Genomic DNA, 24430 nt, shown 5'->3' with positions numbered 1-24430 from the left:
ACAAAAGTGAAAGTAGAATAGTAAAATATATTGAATGCAGAAGTGTCGTATTTAGTTTCTGATTCTGTCAAAACTCTAAATAAACTTTCAAACTTAACTTGAATCATAGAAACTTATTTTTACTACACTTCCAATCTTTGTCTGCATTTTTTGGTTATTATTGTTAGAGAGTGTTCCAACTTTACGTAATTGCAAATGTTTCTTAGGGAATCAAATTAATATAAATCAATGTACATAAAGTTTAAAATAGCTCAAACTCACTGAGCTTTAGTAGCTAACCTTGTTAACTCTTACACAAAGACCTGCATAAATTAGATAGTTTTACTGGGAGGCTAGAGAACAATGTAAATCAAGGGAATCAAATGTCAGTTGAAAATAGGGTGTTTCCAGTCATAAGGAAATGTTTCCCCTTTCTTTCACCTTTGGTTCTCATAGCTTCCCCTGCTGAATGATCTGTGGGAAGAAAAGTTTTTTCTGTTTCTGAAGCCATGGTCTGTGTGAAGCTGCGTTTCATGTTTCTGTGGCCATGCTGAGCCATGACATTATTTCTGTTTTTGACAGGGTAGTCTGTCATGCAGCACCTAATACTTTTCCCCCTTTTCCTTTCTCCGGTTTTCCTTTTTGTGTTTCAGAATGTTTATATGGAGACTCTGCTGGTTTAATTTTTGGGTACTCTCTTAGTATCATCCATCATCAGATGGATGAAGGAATTACTTATACAGAGGTGGTATCTGTCTTCTGTGTCCTACTGTTTGCTAAGTATTCCAATGTATCCAAAACTGATAGCAGTTTTTTTCCTGAGGTGCTCCATATTTGTTAAAAATTCTTGTGATTTAAATATTTTGTTCTGCATTCTCTGAATATTGTTTCCATACTGAAGCATTAAAATTCAGCATTTTATGCTGAGAAGAGAATTCCCTTATGAGGAGAAGTTAGGTGTAGGTTTCATTTAACTATGTTATGAACTTTCCTTGTACACTGTACATTTTTAAATAGCATTTGTAGTTTTTTCTTATTGTTAAATATTGCTTTGTACCACATTCACTTCACAGATTGTCAGCAGAGTAAGAATAGCAGATTTTTTTGCTGATGTTATGTTAAGCATATTACACAGCACAAATGCTTCATAGTATAACTGTCGTAAAAAACCAGGTAATTTAAGTCATGCTTTTATTAAAGCATGTATATATGTTGATATTGACAGGCTGGTTTGAAGTAAAAAATAAATAAAATTCAAACTTTTTATTTTGGTTCTAACTGTGATACTAACTGCCATAATTGCTAACATCCTAGTTCCCCAAATTAATGGACATCATTACAATGTATTTGTAAGGCTGGCCTTTAAATCACTGGAATGTAAAATTCATGTGGTTTCTGTGAGTGTGGATCTCCTCAGACAGACATAGAAATCCATTTTTATAAGTAGGCCTCATTCTCAATATTTGCTTCTCAGATATTGCTGTGTGTAATAGATGACTCAAATCACCAACCCTCTGTGGGTTTCTATAAATTTAAACAGCTTACTAATATTTTATAATCTTGTAGTAGAGTATCTCAAGTCTCTTTTAAGTCAGTATGTTTTTATATGCTATTACATGCGGTTTTTTTATTTAGAAGTGGCAATATATATGTTGGTGTTCATATATAGGAACTCTGTCTTCAGCTGGGGATTAAATGTTTGAATATTACTGAATATAATTATATTGCCATTGTACCATATCCTCTTTGGCTGATGCTAAGAAAAATCATTGTTCTGCTTAGCTGGTGAAAGAAAGGAAAGAATTATGCTTTGTTTATTTTTAACAGACTTTCCTAATTCCATTAATGCTGAACAGATACCCTTTCAACAGCAGTACAAGGACAGTATATGCTTCCCATATAAGGGAAAGGAAGGTACTTGTAGTTATTCTATTTGTCCTTTCAGTGAAAGATACTTACATTGCATAAAATGCTGTGTAATTGTCCTCTGATAAGCTGAGATGTATGCAATTAACTAATTAGAAATAATAAGCTAAAAAAATACCAGACTGGGAGCAGAGAGTGACCTTACACTGCAAAGCTGTGAAACCATCTCCAGTTTCTAATGTTATCTCTGCTCCTGTTCTGACAGGTGTTTATTTGGATGCTTGTCAGTATCTCCAAGGGCAGTGATTCCCTTCAGCATCTTGAACACAGGATATAGGGAAATTTTAGTTCATATGTTGTAGCATTCCTATGACTGGACATACAGGAATTGTCTTCTTGGCGCAGAACGCATGTCTGTGAGTTGGAGTAAGTTGTGTTGCTAGTCGCTGAGGTGAGGTTATAATTTTAGGTGCCCTACCAGTGTCCTCAGAGATTACCAGTAGGAAAATCTGGGCCTGGATGCTGTGAGCAGCATGTGCATTGGTATTTTGGCTTGTATATGTCCCTTTTATGGACATAGGGGTTTTGGTTTTGGTTGGGGGTTTTGTGGTTCATTGTTTTGTTTTGGTTCTTGTTTGTGGGGTATGTTTTGGCTTTTTTGCATTTGTGTTTTTGGGGTTTGATATGTTTGTTTGGGTATTTTGTTGGGGGGGTGTGTTAGTTTATTTTGCATTTTTGTTTGTTTTTTAGTTGGTTGAAGGTTTTTTACCCCCACCTTCAGAGACTTAAAACCTAGGAAGGATGTTGTACCTTGGATATTTTTACATTCAGAATCAGAGTTTAAGCAAGTTTGAGCTCTGTGGTTTATTGGAAGTAAGTCAAGCCTGAGAAGAAGATTGTTCTTTGCTAGCTTACATACCATTCCTTACCTTTGGATCATTTGTTCTTAACTACATAGGCATAGAAATCCATGGAGGTTTCTTTTCCTGACAGTGTCCTCTTTGACTAAAAACCAAGACCTTGACTGTTGAAGAAAATCTAGCAAGTTCCTCTGTAGGGGAGAGCACTGATATCAGTGATTTTCATAGATTAAAAATACATGATAGTGTATTCAATGCAAAACTAGGAGATATTGAAAGGTGAAAGTTGAGATATTAATGTAATTTACTTTGTTTGTTCTAACCATACATTTTAAAAAATATTTCTTGTCTTTTGAATTAGCTAGGGCAGCAGATTTGCCAGGGATGATGAATTACCTGTTTTGGTGTTAAGTAAGAGGATTCAGCAAAAATCATTGAGAATGATGTCTTAATCAGTCATTAATGTCTTCTCATATGTGAATTTGTCAATTTATATCTCCTGTTTCCTTCTGCTTAATACATTTTAATTAATACATTGTGAAAACCTTAATGCAAATTAATGAAACTGAGCCAAATCTTAAATTAAAAAAACCTTCAAATTGTGTTTGTAGCTTTTATATTCTGTCCATTATCAATTTTTATTAACTGAAATAGTGTGATATCCTTAAAAAAAAGTTTTATAGCTTTATAGTACAAACAGTGCTTTAGTTTGCTTTGTAACTACAGTTTAAATGTTTTTTTCTAAGATTTTCCATACTTCTAAAGCTGGAGTTGATATGCTTACCGTAAAGATAATTTCTAATTTTATATGCTCTCTGATTCTATGGTTCAGCTCTCTGTAACATATCTCTTAGGAGATGAAATTGAACTACTGTGATAGATAAGAGTTTTTGCAATCAGCATCCTATTTACCTTACTGCAGTTTTCCTTCCATTCAAGGTGGGGATTTTTTGTAGTTAGTGACAGTCTTCCTATAATTCTGTATGAGGAAGATGTGTTTATTGTATTGTGGCTCTTGACAGATCTTGGATGTGCTGGAACATCATGGGATGCCTGCAGAATTAACTTAATTCCTTTCTTTTTCCCCTTCTCTACTGCTTGTTCTAATGCATTAAATTAAAAACATGGCTCAATTACGCATATATTCTATGTCAGACAAAGTACTGTGAAATGGAGGTGTGTTTCAGAGTGAAAATAATAATCTTCATCATAAATACTGTTTGCAGTATCGTCAAATACATGTCAGTTTAAGGTGTCCTTGGCACAATACAAGAGTAGTAGGATAGGATTCTTGCCCAGAATATGTGATCTCAAGGTTCTTAATTTTTTTGTAATCTTTCTTACGAGCACTGTGGGGCCTTGTGGGACTTCATCTACTGCAGTGCTAAACTCTGAAGTGGAAGAAGGAATGGGAAATGCAAGTTTGAGCATTTTTCCTCTGATCTTTCCCAGCTTGCCTTGGGAAGGAAGTAATCATGATTCTTCCTCCCGATAGCTTTTTGCTTTAAAGTGATTGTTATTTCTTCCAATCTTTCACTATTTTTGCATTGTCATTTGTGATAGACAGTTGCAAGGATTAGATTCACTGTTTTCCCTGATGCACAAAATTTTCAGAGAAAAACTTGTAAGTCCCTTATCTTCAGCAGTATTTTAAATGTTTTTCCTGAAACCCAAACATTCCATTTCAGTTTCCTACCTTTTTCTCATTGAATATTAAAAGAGGAAGTTTTTAAATGGAATTAGGACTAGTGTTGCATTACTTCAAATAGGAATATTTGTGGGGGTTTTTTTTAGGAGTGTATTTTACCTGCTTTATCTAATTAGAAAGAAAACTAACATCAGCACAGCAAAAACTAATGTTTTAGATTGCTATTGTATATTGCCTTTCAGCATACTTTAATTAAAGTGACATTTGTTTGTCCTATAATATCACCATTCCCTAATCGATGTACTGAGCAAGCACCATGGTGACAAGATAAGTTGCTTTGTTTTGTTCCATATGTCTGTGTTCCAAATTTTCTATAGTTTTAATTGGTTCCCTGCAGAATAACATTTACAAGCATATGGTATGGAAAATGCTGACTGCATTTATCATATATTTTAGTATATTGGTGGCACTATATCACTAAGCCTTTAAATGTGATTATGAGGTTACTTAATGCAGTCAATAGTGTACTTAAAACACAGCAAAAATCTGCAGTGAGCCAAATGGTATCAAGGAAATATGTTTGAATGTCTTCTTAATGCTTTAGGGATAGATGGGGAAGTCTGATTCAGAAAAGGTTTTGGGTAATGTTTATGCTAAAACATACTTTGTCACCTGAGAGCAAGCTGTGAAGTCTACTTGCCATCACAAGAGGAATGTCTGTAGGAACTGTAGAGGCAAAATACATGATATGTCTATGCTTATTGACTTCTGAAGAAATGCAGTGGTATAAGATGATGAAATGAAATGAAATGCAGGATCAGCTCCTTAATCACATATGTCTGGCTTTGAAGACATCAGTAGTCCATTTTTGCATGATACTGCTTTGGAAAAAGATGGCCAAAAAAAAAAGTCAAAAGGAAGGGACCGTGAGTGGCTGAAAAGACCCCATGTGAGTCTCTTAGCTCAATAGTATTGACATGGATTATTCCTCTTTGGTTATGCTGAAGGGGAGGTGTGTCATGGTGGAGAACATCTGAACTGGATTCTTTGCTAAGGCAAATTGATCAAGGTGGTTTCAGACTGCTCCAAGAAGTGTTCTGTGGGTCATTGTATTAATGACTTTGGATTTCATGAGCAGACAGGACACTTGGACACAGCCCAGATGATCAGAGAAAGAGGTTCACTCCATATGTGGATATTTCTGATTTATGTATTACATCCTTTGCATATGTGTTCAAGAGCTGACATACAGTCTCTTTCCTTAGCATGAACCCAGATGAATTCACTAAATAAATACTTAAAATTTTCTATTGCTGTTGTGTCATCTGTATAAAAAGGAGCATTAGGCATTAAAGCAACACAATTTTATTAGTGATTAGCCCTACACTAAAATCATATGCATGTTAAAAGTAATACAGGAATGTAATTATGCATTTTCTGTTTCTCATTTGTGGTATGTCTGTGGCTCTGATATTAGTGTTGTAGTGAGGACAGTTGAGGGATCTAAACAGTGTAGACATAACTAATTACTGTATGAATAAGAAGTGCATCCTCATAATGAAGCATATGTTTCTATTCTCATAATATTGCAAATAAAAAATAATTTTTTTTAAAAGTCAGGTTTTATTCTGAATGCACTGTCATTTTACTAACAAGCACAGTATTACAATTTTTATTCTGTGCTCAGCTTTTACATCAAATCAACAAAATATTTATCTTTCAGAGGGAAAACTGGAATAAAACATAATACAATCATAGAATTCCCTCATGGAGGAAGAAGCTGCCTATGATAATAAAGGAGTTTTTGTGGAGCGATGTATAGAGCAGGCACAGCAGAGCAGTACTGGCTGCTACAGAGGAATAGGTGTCTGGTTTTCAGTGTGGAATAAGAAAGAGCAACTGTTACAATGCTGAACTTAAAAAATGACAAAAAAAAAAAAAAAAAGCCAAAATAAAAACTGGCATCTTTTCAGAATCATTCTTACCAGAGAATGGGTAAAAAAACCAAAGACATTTTAGAATTATGGTGCGATAAAAAAACTGTTGAACAAAAAAGGCAAAAGTGGAAGTGACTTTGGTCTGATCATCTCTTCCAGCTATGATTTTCTTACTCAGTAATGATACTTCTACTGAGTTGTTGGCTTACTTCAGGCTACGGTTTCATGGTCAGCTTGGTGCCCATCACTTAAGGGTTACACTGACTTAACAAAGATGAAGCTTGACTCCAAAGGCTTCTGTAAAATGCAGTGTTAAAGTTCTGCCTGACTCTTGGTAAATTCATTCTTGGTTGCAGAGTTGCTTCTTTCATTTTAAAGAAGCAGCTAAACTTGAACAATCCAAGGTCAGATGTTAAGTCTGTGAGGGGCAGGTAAATTAACTACATTGTTTGGATTGCATTCCCCTGCCTTCATCAAAACAAGCCCACCTTTTTTTCTCGAATACACTCTCTTTGCCCTGTATTATTTATTTAACCTCTACACGGTATGAGGTAGGGGTTTATCTCTACCTGTCACCTTCTGATCACCACCTGAGGGGCACTCTGCTCCTTGGGTAAGTGTACTCCTTGCTTTTAAGTGACCTGTGCCTAATATTTCAAAGAACAGTTTGGTTTTATAAGCCAAACAATTCCTAAGGGAGATAAATGCAATTAAGTCCTGTAAACTAGATTAGGCATCCCAGTCTCATTTATGCATGTTAAATGGCAAGTGGGGAGGAACTGGAAAGAGGAGTTATATAGCTTGAGATGAAAATTCAAAGATTTGCTGTGACTGACTTTAAGCACTAAAGATGACCTGGAATAGTACTATAATTTGCTCTTTTGCTGAATTTCTGTGTGCTGAATTTCTAAGCTGAATTTCTGTGTGCTGTGTACTCAGTTATTAGGTGACAGCACTAATTCTGTGCAAGGTTAATTTAAACAACAAATGAGTTAATGCAGTATAAATGAAAGCAGAATTTGATTTTTATTCTCGTAACTTTTATCATAGAAAATTCCATTGACAGTTTGTTGAAATACTGCTAAATCAAGCTTAAATAATCATTGTGCTGGGAACATTTTCCTTTTTCAGCCATAGGAGACCATATCCTGTTTTGTCTTTGCAGGAGGAGTAATGTGGTATTGTTACTGAGCCTAAGGCCATTAAAATAAGACTTTGCTTTATTATTTTGTTTATCTTATATTATAAAAACCTAGGTTTCTCTAATTCTCGAAGACAAAACATATTTAATAACTTAAAACATTTTTTGTCTTGATATAGCAGCGAAGATGGGATCAAAGCATGTGATGTCAAAGTCACACTTCCAAAATGTGTGTGCAGGTGGGCATATATATGTACCCCATGTATGATTCGGTTTGAAAACCACATACTATTGGGGATTCCAGTTTCATACACTCCATGATCTAGTAGAAGTGGTGTCTCAAACGTTGATCCTGAGGGCAAAATTTTGTAGAAGCAGGAGAGTGTGAACATGTAAAGCTTCTAAAACATGGTGAAAAATCAATGCCAAACCAATTGGTGGAATAAATCTAATTTTGAAAGTAGCCAACAAGATTTTGATTGATCTTCTGAGTTCTATAGTTCTTGTTTTTTATATATTTTAGTAGAATTTATGCAGTTTTTGATTACTCCACCTATTCTATTTCAGGTGAAAACCTGATATAGAAATCATTGTTTATTCTGGATTTTTGCAATGTGAATGAATGAATGTATGTAATAAGCTAGAGAGAGGAGGTATTTCAAAAACAAGCAGAGCAGACTTGCCTACAGTTACAGGCTATAAAATTAACTAAAAGTAGAAAAGGAATAAATGTTTGTGCTTCCTCAGAATTCTTTCTTGAGTAGTGTTAAGTTGGTATGCCTGCAGAATTCTGAGTCAGAGCCTGTTGGTAATGGAGAAATACTGAACTGCATTCTCATTAGTATTAGCTGACCATGCCAGTTCTTGATTAGAAATGACTGGAAAAGAGAGTTCCTGTCCTGTGGAAATTCCAGGAGCAATCACTTCCTTGCCTGGCTGGCATGTCAGATAGCTACCCTGCCTCATTTCCAATATTAATTTTGAAGGCATGTCACAGTTCTATGGAACATTGTGAATTTGGGAAGCAACATTTTAAAATAAAAAATGAATAAAATTCCTCCTTCTATCAAGAAGTTGACTCTTAAATATAGCTTTTAAAATACTAATTTCAGAAGAGCAGATGTAATGATAAGGCTTGTTCAACCTGCTGTGGGAGGTGCACTCATCATCAGAGTGCAAGTACGACTCGATAAATCATGTGTTGAAGTGCGTGTACAAGTGTACAGTATGCAACAGCTAAGGTGTGAAGAAGTTCTCCTAGTCTTCGTTATGGACTAATCATAGTCTTGTCTTACCATATTGCTCATTCAGAGCAAAATATCAGATAAGTTTTATGACTATCCAGCAATTTCTGAGGATGTTGTTAAGTTTTTGATCCTTCCATCTTTGTTGATATTACTGGTAAGGCTGTGTCTCCAACACAAAAGTAGATGGTGTGGAATTAGAAAATTCCCCTTTTGTTTTATATTTTGTTCTGCTAGTGGTATTGGTGTTTGCTGTAATAGGTTTTTTTTTCATATTTGTAAGTAAAGCAAGAATGTACAATAGATATTCAATAGATAATGATTAAAACATGTCACACTTGAAATTTTTGTGGCTACACTTGTGTTCCTTAGGAGAGGAACCAGGTATTCAGCAGCTAGTACTTTAGATTATTATCTGTCATATACTCTACATGATAAATGGGATACTACAGGGGCAGAGAAACGCAATAATTTTTTTGACTGACCTCAAAAATGGGAGAAAACAAGGATTCTCTCTTATATCTCTTATTAGAATAAGAGACAATCTGTTTTTTTCCAGACCAAAGATTTCTTGTGAAAAGACTTATGAAGTATTTAACTAACTGGAACTTTGCATGAAATGTTAAATTAACTTTGCTTTGGCTTAAAACCATTTCTTTGACAACAGAGATGTATAATCATGTTAAAAGCCCTCGGGCTGTGGAAAGCGTAATACTGCCTGTTACTATAAGGTAAATGCAAGTTGCACTCCAAAATGACTACTCAATAAATTGTACCTCTGGTTTGAAGGTAGAATTTCAGGTACAGAAATCCTCTTTTATGTGATTTGATGACTTTAAATATTTAAAGACAGATTTTTTGCTGTCTTGGCCTTTGTCCAAACAGTTAGGATTTTTCCCTGTGTACCTCCAGGCAAGCTGTGTCTGTGAAGCTTGTACTCCCTGGCTGGTGCTTCAGCCACAAGGCTCATAAAGTTTTCTGTGCAGTATCTGACACTGTATATTGTTGTTTATGCAGCTTCTGAGTTTTTAATTTGCTTGTGTTAAGCCATATTGTCTCTTCTTCAAGGAATTGCTGTGCTTGACGAGTGTTGTCCCATTCCATGCAGTAAAATGCCATAATTTCATTACAGTTTAAGGACAGAACTAGTGAAATTTGAGGCAAAAGCAAATAATGACTCAGAAAGCAAGGCTGTGTGTGGCTGCTGAGTGTGTATTTGTGCCGTGTGTATGTGGGGGGGTGAATGTGTATGGAGGAAATAGAAAAGGTTTTTTTACTACACAATGCTACATTGAACATTTTGTAGGCATTCCTGTTTTTACTAGTATGAGTCTTCAGTGTTTATTACCTTTGAAGATCACCTCAGCTTCTCTATTAACGGAGGAAAAAAAAATAGAGACAATGTAATTTTTGACTGGAATATTGTAGTTTGATCAATCACTGTAGTTAACATGTCCTGATCAAAATATTTACAAACCCAATTGGCAGTATTGCAGTATGTTTGAATGTATCAGCTGTTTGATGCAGATGGAAACCAGTAAACGGTATTTTTACTGCAGTTACATGAAGTTGTCATACTAATGCTTTTATGTATTAATAGACAGCAAAACTGAACAGATATGAGAGCTTCTTCATAATAAATATCTGAGAATCAGATCTCTTACCGAAGTAGCCTAATGTTTATAAATCTCTTTCCTGAGTGCAGTAAGTGAATGTTAATCTATGCAGGTCTGATCTAAATTGAGTTATCCTGACTGATGCCATCTGAAAATGACACATAATTTCTTTAATTCATTTTATCCCAGTCATTCAGTGTTTGTGCATTTTACAATTTACCTTTAGTCTAGCTAAACAAAAACTCATAATCATGAAGAGAAATCACTGATCTCCTATTTAGTTTGATTTAAGAGTTCTAGCTTCATCATTAACGTCTAAATTTTTTAAATTCTTAGAGATATTGACAGTTCATGTTTCCTCTCAGGTTTAGCTGTGATAACTGCAGGAGGTAATCAAATTTTAGTCCTATTGTAGCTAAGCCTTACTGGTCTTATAGATCTTTGTCTTCTGGATTGTGGTCTTCTCTGCCCAGGTTTTTGCTTGGAAAGACCTGTGAGAGGAAGCCTTACATCCACCTGCCTGCTTTTCCTGAAGATGGCTGATAAGCATGCAGTAGACTAAGCAAACTAGCTGTATCTGAGATGGTGAAAGAGGAAGCAGTCTCAGTTGTGTAAGATAAGCAGTATACTTGGAGGGCATACTTCAGGGTTGCATTTATGGACAATGTATAATGGATAGTATTTGGAGGGTTATTGCTGCTAAATAATAGTGAGATGCTAAAAAGCCATTCATTTAGCTGCACATGGGGAAATGAAATATTGGTGAAATTGTTTATCTTGGATCTACAAGAGGGGAAGGAGAAGAGAAACATTCAGCTCAGTGAAGAGAAAAGCAGGAAAGGCAGGGAGAAAAGTATTGCTAGTTGCTGTCACTACCACAGAGAGACCTTGACAGGCTTGAGAGATGGGCCTGGGTGGACCTCATGAACCACAAGGCCAGATGCAAGGTGCTGCACCTGGGCCAGGGCAATGCCGAGCACAAACACAAGGGAGAGGGACTGAGAGCAGCCCTCAGGAGAAAGACTTGTGGGTGTTTGTGGAGGAAAAGTTCATTATAACCTGGCAATGTGTGTCTACATCCCAGAGAGCCAAACGTGTCCTGGGCTGCATCCAGAGCAGGGTGGGCAGCAGGGCCAGGGAGGGGATTCTGCCCCTCTGCTCTGCTCTGCTGAGACCCCACCTGCAGGGCTGCACCAGCTCTGGGGTCCCAGCACAGGAAGGACATGGAATTGATGGAGAGAGTCCACAGGAGATCTGTTAAGTCAATCACAGGGCTGGAGCAGCTCTCCTAGGAAGACAGGCTCTGAGAGCTGAGAACGTTCAGCTTGGAGGTGACTGCAGTAAGACCTTAGAGCAGCATTCCACTACCTGAAGGGGAAATACAGGAAAGCTGGAGAGAGATTTCTGACAAGGATGCATAGTGATAGGACAAGTGTGAATGGCCTTAAACTGGAAAAGGACAGGTTTAGATTAGGTATTGTGAAGAAATTCTTTACTGAGAGGGTACTAAAAAAAGGATGAGCTCATGAGCTTTATTTTTGTCCTTTATTGTAGCAAAACAAGCAGAAATGCATGCTGCAGAAGAACATGTTACAAAAATCATATCGGAAGGAGTTAATGGAGACAGTTTGTTGCTAGTGAGGACTTAAAGCATAAATGAATGCATCTGTTCCAGTCATTGTATTCTTCAGTAAGCGGTTTTTCCTGGGAATGGAGGGAATACAGGGAATGGAGACTGTCTCCTGGATTTATTACCCAAATTTATTTTGATGGCTGTATTCCATTAAGGGAAAGAGAACCTAAGTTTATTCCTTAAGTTCAGGTAGATCTAAGACTAGACTTAGAGAAAAAATGTTAGCTTAAGAAGAATTGCACATTTATAATTATTAAGGGTAATGTAATAATTACATGCTTCTGTTGAAAGATTAAAATTTTGATACCCAGAATTCCAATTAAAAATAGCAGAAAGTACATCAGCCTGTACATGCCTGCAACAAAAATACTTTCATGTGTTTGTTTCTGAAACATCTCTGAGCATCAGTCACATATGTTTCACCAATTAAGAAGCATTAAAAGTAAATAAACTGTAATGTTGCCATGCAGCTAGCTTCACAGTAATGATGTGCACAAGTGAAAAACCTAATCTTATATTTTGTGTGTGTAATTATGAAGAAGGTAGATCCTTCCCTTCAATACTTTGCTTTCATACAGTAGGTTTGTCTTCTCTTCTCCTCTTGTTTGGAAGGCTCTTAATTTTATTAAGTGAAAACAATGCAAAACTCATAGTATTTCAGCTGTGTTCACCTTCTGAAGATTCAGGGTGAAAGATTACTGTGTCTATTTACTGATTTCAGCTAAGTGAGGTAAAAAAGGTAAAATTAAAATTTCAACTTGCTGTGTATTATTTGCTGTGTATTTTTTTTGTGTATTTCTACACTCTTTTGGACTGGTTTTCTAAATGGATTTGTGAGATGTTTTGAAAAGCTTTTCCACGTGTACCTGAAGTTACTGCTTATCTGGTACTTTGCTGTGAAAGGGACTTCTGTCAGATTCAGACCTCATTGGATTCTAAACCGTGGCGTCTTGTGAAATTAGTTTTCGGCTTTCTTAGGAGGCCTGAAGCCAAGAAATATCCTTCCTGTGGACAGGAAGTCCATTCCTTCAGCCAGCAGTGAAAAGTGCTGCATCTGAGTACAAAGCCTAATATTTAACTTGTCCTTTGAACTTTTCTCATTTGACTTTTTCTCATCATTTCCACTCATGACAATTGTCTTCTACTATGTTACAGAACAGGAGCAAATGCCTGGAAAAAGTCCATGTTGTTCTTGGGAATAAACCCTGTGATTTGGATTCACTTATTTCTACCCTGGCCTATGCCTACTTTCTAGACAAGGTAATGGAAAAATTGGACTGAGTTGTCTTAATTAACTTTTTCCAGGTTGTTACAGACATTTTGTTAAGTCAATTGTAAAAGTATTTTTCCTGGACAATGATTTTGTTATTATCAAAAGTGAGTTTTTAAAAGATAAATAATCAACATGTTCTTTCCATACAAAAATGAATTAGCGGTTATTAGGTGGCTTATTGAATAACATGAAAAAATCAGTCCTGTCTTTCATTCCTTAGCCTTTTCCTCTCCTGGTTTCCCACGTACTCTGTAGGAGGCAAACAGTGACAGGTGAAGTAAAAAAAGTGTGAAATACCTCTTTTTTTTTTTTTTTTTTTTTCCTTTTAACTAAGTGAAGGAGAGAAAAATTGAAACAATCTAGGCTGTTTCTAATTGCTTACTCTGTTAAAATACTGATGAAAGACAGGTCCAATTCTCACAAATGCACACCTATGTTACAGGTCAGTCCTCCTGATGTTCTCTGCTTACCTGTGTTGAACATACCAAGAAAAGACTTCAGCTACTTCACTGAGACAAGATTTATTTTGGACGAGCTGAATATCCCAGAGTCATTCCATATCTTCCGAGATGAAATCAATTTGCATCAGCTGAATGCTGAAGGGAAATTGTCTTTAACGCTTGTAAACAGCAACATGCTGACAAGGTATTGTGTTCTATGTACACTAAGGCGGCTTATGTGAGTTTGAGCCATTTCAAAAATTACGTTTCTTCTGTATTAATATTGATATTGCTATGTTAATACTGACTCAAAAAAAAGGAAACTAAAATGTATTTTATCTCCCTTTATGTTGAAAAAGTAACAAGGTGAACGGCCATCTTTGCCTCACTTTTAATGGAACTTCCACTTTTAAAAACCTTTTGTTTTCACACAAGGTCTTAGATTAGATATTTTAATGTAGTTAAGTAGTCTGGAAGTTTCCTGTGACCAGTAGGCAAGAGATCAGAGGGTGTCGTCGTCCCCCCCCCCCCCCCCCCCCCCCCTTCTTAGTTAGCTTTTCTTTTCCTTTGAGAATCTTATATTGATTTGCAGGTGCCCATGCACTAGGATATGTGCTGTTAAGATGGCCAATGGATTATAGTGGCCTTTACCAACTGCAGCCTTTCAAAAGGCTCAGACTTGATGTCTAGAAGATCACAGCCATACCCATCCTTAGGGGGGACCATTTAGAAGGCCATTGTGAATCTTTAATGAAGAGCCTCTTTGCTCTTAATGGTCTGTCTGTCTTCCCAGAGTGAAGGATGCTGTTTACTTCTACCTGTCCTTAGAACTTCATTTAAGACAAGTTGCATCCTGTAGCCCCATTGTACTCTGAGAAGTTTAAAAAGTAGGGAAAAGCTGAAGAAAAAAAAAAGTGTGGATCTCATAGCTGTTGATGTGTTAAGTGCTGTCACCTCAGTGCATCATTCACTCCTCAGAGCAAAAATTATCTGTAAGATCTGTTTTTTGTTTATTACTGTCACTTCCTGTGTTTCTTCCTTCCGAAGAATTACAATTAGTATTTAATTATTAAAATTAGTTTGGCTCGGTTGCTGCTATTGTAAACAGAAACATAAAGTATCTAAATGCAAAAAAAAAAAAAATTCTAAGTTTTCAGAATATTCAGTTGGGAAAATCCTAAATCTCCTCTCTATAAAGAAGGCTATTTTTAGTGCTTGTAGAAATACTTTTTTTCAATAGTTTTTAATAGATGTTGTACTTAGTGATGTATCAAGCAGTTAAAGAACTCTGAACACTTAATTTAAGAATCACAGATTTAGGACCTCTGTGACATCCTTTGGGTTTATAGCAGATTTCAGGTGGCTGTAACAATGCTATTGTAGTCCAAAATTTAAAAAAAATATGCTGCACTTTCTTACTTATAGAGTTTTATATGTAGCTATAAAGATAAATATATGTATAACTTCTGAATTTGCTTGATAGTGAGGATAAAAGTTTGGAATCAGCTGTTGTCAAAGTCATCAATCCAGATGAGCAATGTGGCAGGAGCCTGGAGTTAGAAGCATGTTCTTCCTCTTTAGTCGTAAAAGAGATTCTTCAAAAGGCACCAGAGTTAATCACTCAGCAACTGGCTTATCTCCTCAGAGGTGAGAGATTACTCTTTATATTAAATACTGAAAGGTTTAATGGAGTGTTTCTGAATTTGCTCATGCAGAAAGAGTGTGATCCATTCTTTGGTTAACAATCCCTTTAAAGACCACAGGAAGCTTCATAAAAGAAGCAGGGAGTAAAGAGTTTGTTAAAGAGTAACATTATATTGAATATTAAAAATGTGCATTTAAAAATAGGCATGAGAGGTCTTTGCTGTATCACTAGACAAGAATATTAAATGAAGCTGTCGACATACCAGCTGGGTAGCTGGAAGAGCTGTGCAGTTCGTTGATTCCAGGGGCATTGTGGACAACAATATGGATTGGAATCTAATATTTACAAGTTAAAGCTTCTCCCTCCCAATGGTTGTACTTTTTTATGGAATGATATTTTAATGGCATGATGCAAAACTTTTGCTGTTTAAAAACAGTGTTACCAAATCTATATTGTGTCCTCCTTTTCTTTTGTAGTGTATGCCCAGCAGAGTACAAAGTAGGGGTGGGCTTCAACAATCAGAAGTATTTTCTCCTCTGTCTTGGAAGTTCATAATTTATATTCATTTTCTTGGTTTATTTGCTGCACAGAACTTTCCAGTTGGAAATAAAACTGGTGTTGAAAAGAACAGTCACTGCTTTTAAGTTACTTACTGTTTTAATAATTTTCAACGAATTTTATAGATTTTAAGTTTAAATGATGTGAAGCTGCTAAATGTCCTTTTAAGAGATTAATGTGGGCATGTTTAATGAGGATTATGAAAAGTTGTCTACATTTAGACTTCAGAAGCAACAAGAATCTTGGCAAATTATTGTACTTATCACTGTGATAACTAATACACATGTTATAAGAAATCAAAAAGGCTAATTTTTTAAAAATACTCCACAGAATAAGCATTAACAGTAGCACAGCATTTAGCCTGCCGTTACACTATCTTTCCATGCTAACAAGCTTTAGTTAACCTGCCATGAAACGTTTTTGTAAGCTCCAAATTTATGTTGAGTAGCTCTCCAGGAATCTCAGCAAATGACCAAGCATAATAATTAGTTTTGGAGGCAGAACAAAAAAAGGGATTTTGGGGAATATCGGGATACTTGTTTGTTGGTGGAGAGTCAGAGGGAGAGGTCTGAATAATGTTCAAGAAGATGTTTGAGTACTGTATGTGGATGTGTTAGCATGTTTTGTGCCTCTAATATGTATTCAGATTAAAATAAAGTGCTGTTACTAGTGTTTGCATTAGAGATAGCACTTATAGTTTTGGGGAATATAGTATCTAATTTTTTTTTTAATCAATGAATAATTACATTTTGGTTATTACATTTGGTAGAGCAAATCTGAGGAACTTAGTGGGTAAAAAGTCCCTGCATAGCTTCTTTTGCATGGTATGAGAAGTGACTGGCAAAGCCTAGGGAACAAAACACAGCTGCACTTGAGACTTGGTGCTTTTTTCTACTTTTCACAGTAGCGCAGGGACAGGTATAGAGGCTGCAAAAAGTTTCTATTGTGTTTTTCACATTTTGTTATGTTACTTCCAGTTTAAATGCGTATATGGTTTGCCTAAATTTCAGGGAAGTTCAGAACAGAAGGCCAAAGTAAAAGCTAGAGTTGGGATTTTATTTTCATAAATCTACTGTTATCTGAGTCTCTGAGCAGGGAGGCCTTCCTTAATTTTCTAACTTTCCAGTGAGTATTTTGCTAGGAGACTTTTAAGAGAAAAGAAAATCTCATGTTTTAATAATTTTCATGTGGTGACCAAGACAATTTAATTTGTTGACTGTTTTTGAAATTTTTTTTTCTTAAAGTCTGTTAATAGTTTTTAAATTCCAATAGAAAGGTAGATGTTTATGTAAATAATTTCACCTTTGAGCAAACGTTACCTGCTTATCTGTGTTAAAAAAAAACCAAAACCAAACAAGTCAAGAGAAAAGACATTTCCTGTGAAACTGAGCATTACTAATTTAGGCATTTAAAGATTAAAAAATTAATCTTTAAATAAAGATTTTATTTTTTTTTTAATGTGAATGCTTTTCTGGTATCTTTATCTCCTTATCAGACATTATAACTAGCTAATTCTACCCTTGGGCTTTTGAGTAGAGCCTGCTTGGAGAATCAGTGTTGTACAGCCATATTTGCTTTAAGTTAGAGCTTGTGCTGTCCCTGGATTTGTGCCAGAAGCAAACAATTACAGAACCTGCCAGAGTCCTGGGCCTGTATTATTTTATTTCCCAAGAGATGTTTATAAGGGGACTGTTGCCAAACTCAAGATCCATTAAACTGCTGAATCATTACATTCTCTGTTGCAGCCAGCTGGCAAGGATGTTATTCCAGGCACTCACTGTCAGGTATCTTGGGTCAATGCGCTCTCAAAAATGCCTCCTTATGTTTATTTGTATAAGGCCTTGAAGGATGCCACAAGGTGCAAACCACAACATGTAAATATAGACAGATTTCCAGCAAAAGCGTCTGCAGTTTTTTTAATGTGAATCCTTTGCTGGTGATGAGCTGCATAGTTGAGGTCTTTTCATGCCCTGTTGGGGCAGTCTGACTTTCAGTAGAGAAGATTAGTTTGTTACTCTAGCCACCCAGACAATTGTTAAGAAATGCCCTTTTAAGGACTTCGGGAATTAGGCCATTATTTTTTTTTGTTCTGTCTTGTACATTGATCAGATGGTTCACATGCTCCTGCAGTGATGCATCCTTAATATATATACCCAGAAGAAAGGATCATTTTGACCTGCACCAACACTGCACTTACTTGGACTCACACTTCTTTTTAATATATGTTAGCAGGTTTTTTGGAGGCAGTGCTTCTCCTCTCTTTTCCCCAGTAACGTTTTATTCCAGCTTCATTGCATTTCCTGTTAATTCCTGTAAAGATTGCTTAATTGGATATATTTACAATTTTATTTTGGTTTGCAGGTTTTTTTTGCGGGGGGGGGGGGGGGTGGTGTTGGAGGAGTGTTTAAATATACTTTCCATAAGGGACTGTTGGTGTTCCCCTTTTACATGTCCTTTATTTTTACAGGTTATGGAACAAAGCCTTCACAAGAGAAATGCCTATATTTTCATTGTACTGTTTCTCTCAGCCGTAAACTTATAATTCAGGAGATGCTTGTGCTGTTCTTAATGTTTTCCCAAAACGACTTCTGCCTTCATTAGATCATGTTTAATATTAATGCACAGCAATTGCTTTTGGCAAAACTAATGCTTCGCTTCCAAACTGCTTTGCAAAAAAATAATAAAATGCACATTTTTAAGAGCCTTAGCCTATTTTCTAGTGACCTCTTCAGAAAAAAAATGTAGGGAAGTGTGATGTACACAAGAAATAATATTGAATCTTGTATTGCCTATTATATATTTTTTTCTCTGCTTGTAAGCAGACAGCAGCCACCATTATGCTTTCAGAAACCCTAGGGGAGTTGCACCAACACTCAGTAAAATCTGCAGGAGATTTCTGAGACGGGGTATTGCTGTTGCAGCAGGTATTTATAAGACAGCACATGACTAAATGGACTACTGACCTTTGGTCAAGCAAAAGTAACTTAAGTAAACTCTTTTTCTAAACTACCTGGAATCTTAACCCTCACAGGAATGCTGAGGATCCCTGGGGGAGAAGAGATGTACCTTTCTCCCCTGATGATGAGGACAGTATTGAAGACTGATCATAGCATTAAAGGACAGATAAATGTTGATCTTGGGGCTTGCTGACTCCTTAGTAATTTGAGAATGATCCTTTTCTGGCTTTCATCCTAGTAGGAAAGTTAGCAGTTGCAAGCACTACAGTTTTGGTGTGACTAGTGACAAAACCAGAGCCTTTTAGAAACCTTTCTAAGGTGTCTGCCTATTGTGAATGCAGGTTACATCATGTTGACTTCCAAACTGTGAGCATGGGTGGTTTATACAACTCACACCTCTTGTTCTTCTGTGTTTTCCTGTATGTTTGCATTAGGGTTTTCTCTTCTTGGTCTTATCCAGGTATTCATTCCCTGAAACACATACAGCTATGCTAAAAGTTTCATACATTGTATATCTGAGGTTCTGTGCAGATGGACCGACTGCCTAATTCATCCTTATATTACTGGGGGTCTTTACAGGATATGCTGCAGCCTTGCTCCAGTAGGTGTGATGAATTTGAGCACACATTGTAGATCCAGCAGTTTTGCTGGAGTCTCCATTTCCTTTGTGTGTGCATGACCAATTTCCCTCTCTGTTTCTGGAGGAAGAAAAAAAAGCAGAAAATTGCTGTTGCTAAAATACTTTATGTTGTCTGGTCCCTGAGCTGCCATTTATCCAGATGCAGCTGACTGAAAGCATGTTGTGGGATGTCTCAATCATTCTACTCATCACTGTTTCCTAGAAAAGTGGAAGCTTTAGAATGTATCTCAAGAGTATATATGTAGCACAAGCACTATTATCTACTATGGAGTTGAACAACAAAGGGATATTTTTAGCTGAATTATCATGGATGCTGCTGGTTGAGAAACTTTCTTCCAGTTAGAGGGACTGAAACCCAGGCCTTAATAATGGGTATAGATATCTGGATACTTTATATATCAATTATTTACCTGCAGAAGTCTGAAATCTGCTTGTTATGTTGTCTATCTAGTTTTAGAAATATCAATCTGGATCAGTATATGTGGTTTTCATGCAGTCTGTATTTATTTTTTTAATACTGTCAAACAGAGCAGGAGCATTGTCTTAAAGTGATTGAAAGACTGACATAAAAAGCTGCTGCAAATTAACATAATATTGGCAGTTACAATATCTGTAATAGGAACGCAGAATAGAACTTCATGTATTTATTTGTATTTAATTCCAGAAATTAGTATCTTATGGGGAGCAGCTTTTGGCTTGTTAAGCATTATTTATTGTTTAATCCACACAGGATTTGTTTAATAAGGGTGTGTCTACTTAGCATGGCGCAATTATTTTTTGTTGCAAGTGGTTTATGAATTTTGAAGAAATGCTGTCTGTTACTTCATATGATGTTATTGTAGGAGAAAAGGAAAATGAATATATAGTAGATGTTTGGATCCTAGCTCATCTGGTGAGATTGAGGATGGCAGTGTCAAGATTTTTCATTTACACTTCTTTGCTCTGTGCTGAAGCCTACACACTTTGTTTTGCAGTAACTGTCTTACTCTCTTACTGTACTTTGTTGCTCATTGACCCAGCATGATGGAATGAAATCATACACTTGTTTGAAATTCTTGTGCACAGTAGAGTAATAAATTATTTCAAGGCTGAAGTATGAGATTTTATTATCCTGAATTTACTGAGAGTGATTGGAAGCACACACTGTCTTTGGGTATATTGATAAATGGAATCCCAGTCTCCAGGGAATAAAAGGGGTGACTTAGCATGCAGCACACAGTTGTCTGAAAGTACATGACGCTCACTTCTATATTGTAAGACAGTTCCAATCACTATGAAGTTATTTACTGGGTGATGTTTCTCTTAAATTTTAAAATTTTGATTGTCTGAATTGGTGGTTTTTTGGTGTGTCCGTTGAGAAGAATTATCCGGGGTTAGTTACACCCCAGTGACCAATGACTTTAAGATCATTCAGTTCAAACACCGCTGCCATGAATGGGGATACCTTTCTCTAGTACAGGCTGCTCAGAGCCTGGTCCATCCTGGCCTTGAACACTTCCAGGCATGAGGCATCCCCATATTCTCTGGACAGCCTGTTCTGGTGGCTCACCATCCTGATACTAAAGTATTTCTTCCTTTTGTCCTCATGAACTCCATTGGAGGAGTTAAATGACACGTGTAGAAGGAAGGTTGACAGTATGGATTTATGTTTCAAAACACAGCAGCACTTGGTCTAATGCCTGGAGAGAGGAGGATATAGGCTGTGCTGCTGGCTGTGCTGCACAGCTGTGTTAGTGTACAGAAGTTACAGAAGCATGCTGCACACCGTGGCAGCACTGGCACCAGCCAGTTAGCTGTAGCAGAGGCACTGAAGAGGCAGCCAGTTCTGATTTAGGAGTGTCATGTTAGGAAGATGTTTCCGTGTGAAACTCTCTGTGAACACTCAGTGGAAGCAACCTCCAAGAAGGAGCCTCCAAGAAGCAATAGAGTAAAACTTCTTGTTTCTGTTGTACCTCTTGGGTATCTACAAGAGAAATTGATTTTTTTTCTTTCAATGTTTCAGGGAGCATTCTCTTCAAGTGCATGTCTTTGGAAGCTGACAAAATGACAGAGCACCAGGAGAAAGTACTGTCAGTTTTGGAGAAAAAGTTTCCAGATCTTCCTCCACGAGATGAAATTATCTCTGCTCTCCAGGAGACTCAGTTTAACACCCAAGGCAGTGCAACTTCCTTCCATTTTTCAGACCTGTTACAAATTTATTTATGTAATTGTATCAGAATACTGTTTTATTGTGTGTGGTGAAAATAGGTACAGTGTGCTATCTTCATTGACAGTTAAATGCTGTACATTAATTTTAAATTAAGCTCCTTACATTCTAAATCATAGAGTTGTGATTTTTTTTGAGGAACTACTTAGCACATACTACTTAGCACAATACAATCTTGTATTGTTTTTACAGATAAAGTCAACAATTTATTTTGCATATTGCTTTTAGAAGTGTGTGTTCATCAAGAGTTTATGTTGATTCACGTGGACATAAAAAATGTGTCAGCCCACGGGCAGAAATTGTATTGCAATTGCCTATGTTGTGTGGAAGTAGATTTTGTGTTATGAGCTCGATATACTGAGGGCTGTGTACAGGTGAAGTCAATTTGACATCAGACTCAGATTAAGGAGCAGCAGGAAAGTTGCTATTCTTTTCCTTTCTTCTGCTAGAAATACCAAGTAGAAATATTCAGTGATCTAAAGTGGCAATGTTTGAATCCAAAATTTAGTCGCAGGCTTTTGAAGAAAGCTGTGAAAGCTTGAAGAAAATTGTTGCAATAACTCTTAAAATTTTTAGCGGCATTTGCTGCCAAGTTCTTAACAAAAAGTGAGTATCAAATTCATAGGGGTATTTCTCTGTTAGATGTAGCAGGTAAGCATGGGGTCCATGCAGACTCAGGGTCTTTATTTGTTCTTTATCTGCCCATATACAGAAAGTAGTCGTTGAAATTCAGCCAGTCAGCCTGAGACAGCTGCCCTGTCTGGTAGATAAGGACAGAATTTGAGGTGCTGCTTCCTTTGCCTTTTCTTTGAGTGAAATTACAGGGTAATTTAGTTCAGGTCTATGAAGTTTCACATGAATTCTCTTAAGTTCCTCTACTCAAGTAATCAGTACAGGTCAGGAATGAACTGCAGTCTAGATTGGAAAGTGGTGGTGAAAGTAGCTTTTATGGAAGTCAGTTCTTAGTTCTGCCAGTTGCCAGGGAAAACGGTTTAGTACTGTTTGTCATGAAGTTTTCTGTAATATCAAATGTGAAACTTGGGCAAGTATATGTAGTGGGTGTAGTCTGCATGGTACTAGTTGCCAGTAATTTATATATGTCACATGAGGCATGGGGAGGACACTGTCATGTACTCTTCTTTTTTTGTTTTTTTGGCTTATAACTCATGTTTTCTGTGTATTACAAGACACATATTTAATGTATATTCATATACATATATTGCATGCGACATTTTTTTAGTAGGATGCCGCTGAGTTTCAGGAGCCCCTGAGTATTTTACCTAATACACTCATTATTTGAGGCAATATTAGGACAATGCAGCCAAAATATTTCTCAGTTTCTGGCAGAAATCATGATTTATTGGCCTGAATTAATTTGTTATTTAAAGCACAATAGGTTGCAGCCCCCCAGAAAATTTATAGGTTATATTCAAAATTTTTTAAATGACAGATGTGTAAATGTTCCTCTTGTTATTGGACTGACTGCAGTAGCTGGACTCTGTACGGAAACAGTAATGAAAGGATTGATTTCTTTGACTCAGATTGGTATTTGTTTCCGTCTTGAAAATAATTTGTACAAACACATGGTGGATCTTAAACTGCTATGCTTTAAAGGCTGGTGGACGTTTTAGTTGTTGCCCTGCACTGAGATAGGTGGCTTGCAGCATTCTTTGTATAGATATTTGGCTATTGTATCTGTGTTGCAATCATGTACCATAACTATAGTTATACTATAGTTATAGTCCTCTACATAGTATGTATTTGTATGGAGAATCCTTGCAGCATATTAGGTAAACATGTCCAATGAGGGGAACTTAGTCACTTGGATTTTCAATACATTGGGCTTAAACATACCAATATGTCTGGTTGCAATACCAATTTAACACCATTGTTTCTGATGATATTGTTTCTATGGTATGTAAACATATACTTAGTTCATGAATGACTTGAAGGACATAAGAAAAACACATTGGTGTTATCAATTTGTGAAGAAGATCAGAAAAGTTGAATGACTGTGTTTACAGAATATCTTAAATTTCTTGCTTTTGACTAGTAGTTCACCGGTAGTTCACAGATGCTTTTCAATATATTCATTATTTCAGAATTTTATATTTGTGATTTCATATTAGGCCATAGAAATTGCCTAACTATACATTTATCATCAGCTGGAATTACTTTCACTTAAAAACTTCAGTGTTCACACAGGAACACAGGTGTGGCAGTAGACTGTATTCTTCATACTTATTGTTAGTGTGTATCCTCCCTTAAATCTCTTCCTTTCTTAAAAAAAAATGCCTCTAGAAACATCAAGCATCGAAATATTAATTTTATATTTAATTTTCTCATATGATGTCCTGAAATACAGAAAGAAGGTTGAGCATTAAGGTCTGAGCCGTGTTTTTAATTTATGCTCGTGCATCTGTCAGCTGTAGATAATTGTATATATGGAAATTTGTTTTTTTCTTAAACAGGTGTGAGCATTGAGGAGATTATGCTCAAGGATCTCAAGGAGATTTCAGATGGAGAAATCAAAGTAGCGATTAGCACTGTGTACATGACGCTGGAGGTAAGAGGAACTTAAAACATGTTTAACAGCCTTATTGCATGTGGAGATAGTTCTTTTAAACAGAATGTGAACAAGTAATTTTCCCAATATTTTTTCCAGTATGAGCAGAATTTTCAGTGATTTTATTAACTTTGAGAGAAATAGTAGCTATGTGTTATCTGACTTTCATTATTATGATGTTATAATTATTCCCTTCCATTAGACTGTTCTGTGATGTATTA

The 24430-nt window shown here is 36.3% G+C and overlaps 1 protein-coding gene across 2 annotated transcripts in view; it reads left to right on the top strand.

The window, feature by feature from the left end:
* Nucleotides 1-24430, top strand: part of PRUNE2 (prune homolog 2 with BCH domain) — a gene marked incomplete at both ends in the record, with an annotated part of 127637 nt that overhangs the window by 13471 nt on the left and 89736 nt on the right. For both annotated transcript variants that reach the window (XM_084225173.1, XM_084225172.1), the window contains 5 exons: nucleotides 13080-13184; nucleotides 13640-13842; nucleotides 15121-15284; nucleotides 21440-21595; nucleotides 24115-24209. In XM_084225173.1, the coding sequence (XP_084081299.1) occupies nucleotides 13080-13184; nucleotides 13640-13842; nucleotides 15121-15284; nucleotides 21440-21595; nucleotides 24115-24209 (723 nt within the window). The remainder of the gene's footprint in view (nucleotides 1-13079; nucleotides 13185-13639; nucleotides 13843-15120; nucleotides 15285-21439; nucleotides 21596-24114; nucleotides 24210-24430) is intronic.

Source organism: Fringilla coelebs (genome assembly GCF_963513975.1).
Source record: "Fringilla coelebs genome assembly, chromosome: Z".
In the NCBI taxonomy this organism is placed as follows: domain Eukaryota; kingdom Metazoa; phylum Chordata; class Aves; order Passeriformes; family Fringillidae; genus Fringilla; species Fringilla coelebs.
Note: the sequence above shows the minus strand (reverse complement) of the source record. Positions and strands in the feature narration are given on the sequence as shown.